The sequence below is a fragment of the Priapulus caudatus genome, unplaced genomic scaffold (genome assembly GCF_000485595.1).
Source record: "Priapulus caudatus unplaced genomic scaffold, Priapulus_caudatus-5.0.1 Scaffold1873, whole genome shotgun sequence".
NCBI lineage: Eukaryota > Metazoa > Priapulida > Priapulimorpha > Priapulimorphida > Priapulidae > Priapulus > Priapulus caudatus.
In genome coordinates this window covers 52,744-56,692 of record NW_014578934.1, presented here as the reverse complement: position 1 = coordinate 56,692, position 3,949 = coordinate 52,744, and the positions used below count along the sequence as shown (strand labels likewise).

Sequence of the window (3,949 nt, the reverse complement as noted above, 5' to 3'; positions counted from 1 at the left end):
TCGTATGTTCTCGTCCGGACGCAGCGCGTGCCGCTCTGCAAACGAGTATCCGAACAGATTTGTTGGGTAGCCTGCAAAACATGAATTGGCAGAGCGTTTAGGCGGACGTTGTCGAAATAGAAGCGGAATGTGTGCGTGCGTGCGTGCGTGCGTGCGCGCGCGCGGTGGTGGTGTGTGTGTGTGGTTTGTGTTTTATTTTTTTTTTTTTTTTTGTGTGTGTTGTATGTGTGTGTGTGTGATGTGTTGTGTGTGTGTGTTGTGTGTGGTGGCGTGTGTGTGTGTGTGTAGTGTGTGTGTGTGTGCGTGTGTGCGTATGCGTGTGCGTGTGCGAGTGTGTGCGTGTGCGTGTGCGTGTGTGGCGTGTGCGTGTGCGTGTGTGCGTGTGCAGTGCTGCCGTGTGCGTGTGCGTGTGCGTGTGTCGTGTGCGTGTGGCGGTGTGTGTGTGTTGTGTGTGTGTGTGTGTGTCGTGTGTGTGTGTGTGGTGTGTGGTGTGTGTGTGTGTGTGTGGGGTTGTGTGTGGTTGTGTGTGTGTGTTTGTTTGTTCGCATATATGGTGCGTGTTAACTTTAGCGCTAGACGCTTCCGTGTTCTATGACGGAATATTTACGTAACCGTCGCACAACTCTAACGCATTCTCCTGTCAAACTATGTGCAGCATCAGAGTGAAAGGGGTAGACGGAAGAAAATAAAGAAGAAAGTAAGGAAGAAAAGGAAGGAAGGAAAGGAAACAAAATGAAAAAGAGAAAATGAAGAATGAAAAAAGGAAGAAGGGGCATCAGCGTGGAAATGGCGAGTAGAAAAGAGTGAACGGGAAAAAAGATCGTTACGAGAGTGCGTAGTCCTCTGTATACAGTTGCTCTAGCGCCTTCTACAATTAATACTGTAACAGAGCGAAACTAGAATGAATCGTGAAAAGGGTGTTTAAAAATGCGTGACAAAGTTCATGTAATCATAATATATTATGCCCACTATTATTAACCAAACAATGAAAGGGAACGGCAACATACACGGCGTTAGCACTATAAGTATAATTATAATTATAATTAAAATATATAATTAGTAAGCATGTAATGGAGGAAGCGGGGCAACAATTCAATGAAACTGACAACTTTAACTAGTGAGTGTTAGAGTTCACCACACGCACTGTGCATGTTAGAAATTTGAGAAACACTAGCCAGAATTAACTGGCGCCAGTGAGTTCTCATATCATAGGGGCCCAAACTAAGAGAACGCGAAAAGCACACAACTACCGCGCAGCTGCATATATACCACACCCCTGGTAAAACAATCGCCCGAAAATTCGTAGTTCTTTTCCTTTTTATTCTTCGCGTTTCTCTATTGCAAATACGAGTGACTATTATGGGAAAAAAATCGCTTGCGTAATCCAAGGAGCTCGTTGTGAAAACAATAAAACAAACATTAAGGCAACATAACTAAAAAAAAAACGGAAACACAATAACCAGTTATGGCATCAGAAGTCTAAAAAACGTAAAAAAATTTCACGAACAATAATTACGTGTAAAATTTGTTTCGTATCCTAGACTTGTGATAGTTGTTTAATTACGAAACGAGTTTGGGCCACTAATAATGGGTCCCCTGGTGCACCTACCCATCTCCACAGCGTGTGGCTCTTAGGAGATCAGACTCCGTGATCAGGGTATCATCGTCACTTATAGCACGGCTGCAAACAAGTAGAAGTGACATGCAGGATAACTGCCGTGTTGAATGTCTGCAATGTACACACGGGTTCCGTTGTCATCGTAGCATCGTAACATACTACGATATTAGCTATATCACAGACATCGTGTATCTTCCCTCTCCTCTCTCTCGCTCTCGCGCCTCTCTCTCTCTCTGCTCTCATCTCCTCTCTCTCGATCTTTCTCTCGTGTCTCTCTGTCTCTCTCTTCTTTCTCTCTTGTCTCTCTCTCTCTCTCTCTGCTCTCCCTACATCCACTACTCTCACTATTTTCTAAATCTATCTCTATAATTTCGCTTCTATGTCTTCATTCTTACCGTTCAGTCATGAGATCGGCAGATAATCGCATTCGATTACTCAGCAGATTTCGTCTCGGATCGAATCACGATCAGTTCTTTGCCGGCGCCTTTGACGATATCATATGGGAAAAATCGGGCACTTCTTCGCCTGTGTTTTTTTTTAACAATAAACGAACGGATTATACAGCATACATCCTGAAGCGCACGCGAAATGTGATACTTCGCTTTAACCCTTAATAACCACCTTATTACTAGGTGTACGGTAAATAAAAATATTACGAATTTTTACACAAAAAATACGTAGATATATATGCAAGTAAGAATATTTAATAGTTATATAGTAAAATTAAAGTAAGAATATATAAATATTTATAAAATACAAGGTTGTATCGCTAACATATTGACAAATATAACATCCGATGATGCTAAACTGTAAGAGCATTTTGATGGACGAGTGAGAAGCGGTACGTTTTCACCGCCTCTTCTGAATATGAACCAGATAACATGAAACTTGTTGCACTAACTCTGATATCAAGACTAGATAAAAAATGGTAATAATAATAAAACATTATTATTATTACATTATATTATTATTATATTATTATTATCATAAACACTACTGATGGCTAATCGTAGAACACATACCCAGATTATGCTAGAGCAGAATGATTTTGTATATATGAACGGCCATCTGGAGTAGTTAGTCAGTACCATGCGCAGCAGGTCATTGCGTCGATACGTCATCATGACGACAGTGAATCTAGGTACGGCCGCCGGCCGCGTTCTCAGCGGCGATGAATCGACGGTCCGTTACCGGGCTTTGCGCGCTAACCCTTCGGTCCGGTAACCGGTTAGGTGCGTCCCGTCGGCCACGGGGCGCGACACCGTAGATAGACGAATACTGCAGTAGATAACGCGACGCAACACAGCAGCGCTACGGACGCAGTAGATGACGCGGTAGCCGTCGGCCGCGCATCTCGTGTAGAAACCGCTGCTGATGCGCGCAGAGCGCGCCGGGATATGCCGGCTACCCGCGCGCGCGTAACGAGAGTAGCAGACGGAGCTGGACGCCGTCGTGAGCATGCGCACACCGGCGGGGTCGATTGCGACGCAAACCTGTCACTGAGATAACCTACCGTCATCAAGTGCATGGCCAAGTACAGTTAACCCGAGATTGCGTAATAGCTGTTGAGCTACTACGCAACAAAAGTGAAAGAATGTGGGCTGGTAAATTCGGTGTCGTGTGCGTTCGAGCGTGCGATCCGTCGTTCGCATGTTATATGTTTGTGCTTGTGAAACGCGGGGATGCTGAGCTCCGACCATTCACAAGCCAATTCGCTCCTTTCAAGCGCGAAGCGCCAATGCTTTTTTGCATTGTCTATGTTGCATCTACGGCCCGGTTGTATCGAACGAGCGTAACCATTCCTCTCTAAAGTTCCAGCTTCACTATCCTGTGCTCATGGACGCGCCTCATCTGGACGCCTTGTTAAGCATCCGCGCAACGCATCTTTGTCACGATAAGGGTAAGTACGCGTTAATGTTGATGTTTTCTTCTTGTTGTTCATGAGGTTATGAGGTTATTTACACGCGCGCATGTAACTGTCAACGCAGAACTATTAGCGTTATGTGCCGTAAATATATGCGCCGTATATATTATATCAGTGAACAAAGACATTATTATAGCCCGTTGTCAGAAACATCGCAAAGATAATATAAGGCAAATGTGAATGATAAGATAACGCTTACAACTAATGTTAATGTTACAAGAATAGCGTTGACAGAAACGCAGTTTGTGTGTTCCGCATTATCGGTCCGTGTTAACTTTAGCGATAGACGCTTCCGTGTTCAATGACGGAATATTTACGTAATCGTCGCAGATCGTTCATCGTCATGCACCAGATGATCTGTAACGTGGAGTTGGACGGAATGGCGGAGAAATTATGGCGCAATTTAT

The 3,949-nt window shown here is 44.2% G+C and overlaps 2 protein-coding genes across 2 annotated transcripts in view; one reads left to right on the top strand and one right to left on the bottom strand.

Annotated features, from left to right (window-relative positions):
* Positions 1–31: 31 nt before the first annotated feature.
* LOC106817809 (exostosin-like 2) overlaps positions 32–3,949 on the bottom strand; it is a 17,035-nt gene continuing 13,117 nt past the window's right edge. Inside the window, exon 5 of the mRNA XM_014822510.1 lies at positions 32–71. The gene's annotated coding sequence lies outside the window, so the exon portion shown is untranslated. The remainder of the gene's footprint in view (positions 72–3,949) is intronic.
* The window catches only part of LOC106817806 (xyloside xylosyltransferase 1-like), a 20,163-nt gene continuing 19,544 nt past the window's right edge, over positions 3,331–3,949 (top strand). The window contains exon 1 of the mRNA XM_014822507.1: positions 3,331–3,518. Within this exon, the coding sequence (XP_014677993.1) occupies positions 3,455–3,518 (64 nt within the window). The 5' untranslated portion in view covers positions 3,331–3,454. The remainder of the gene's footprint in view (positions 3,519–3,949) is intronic.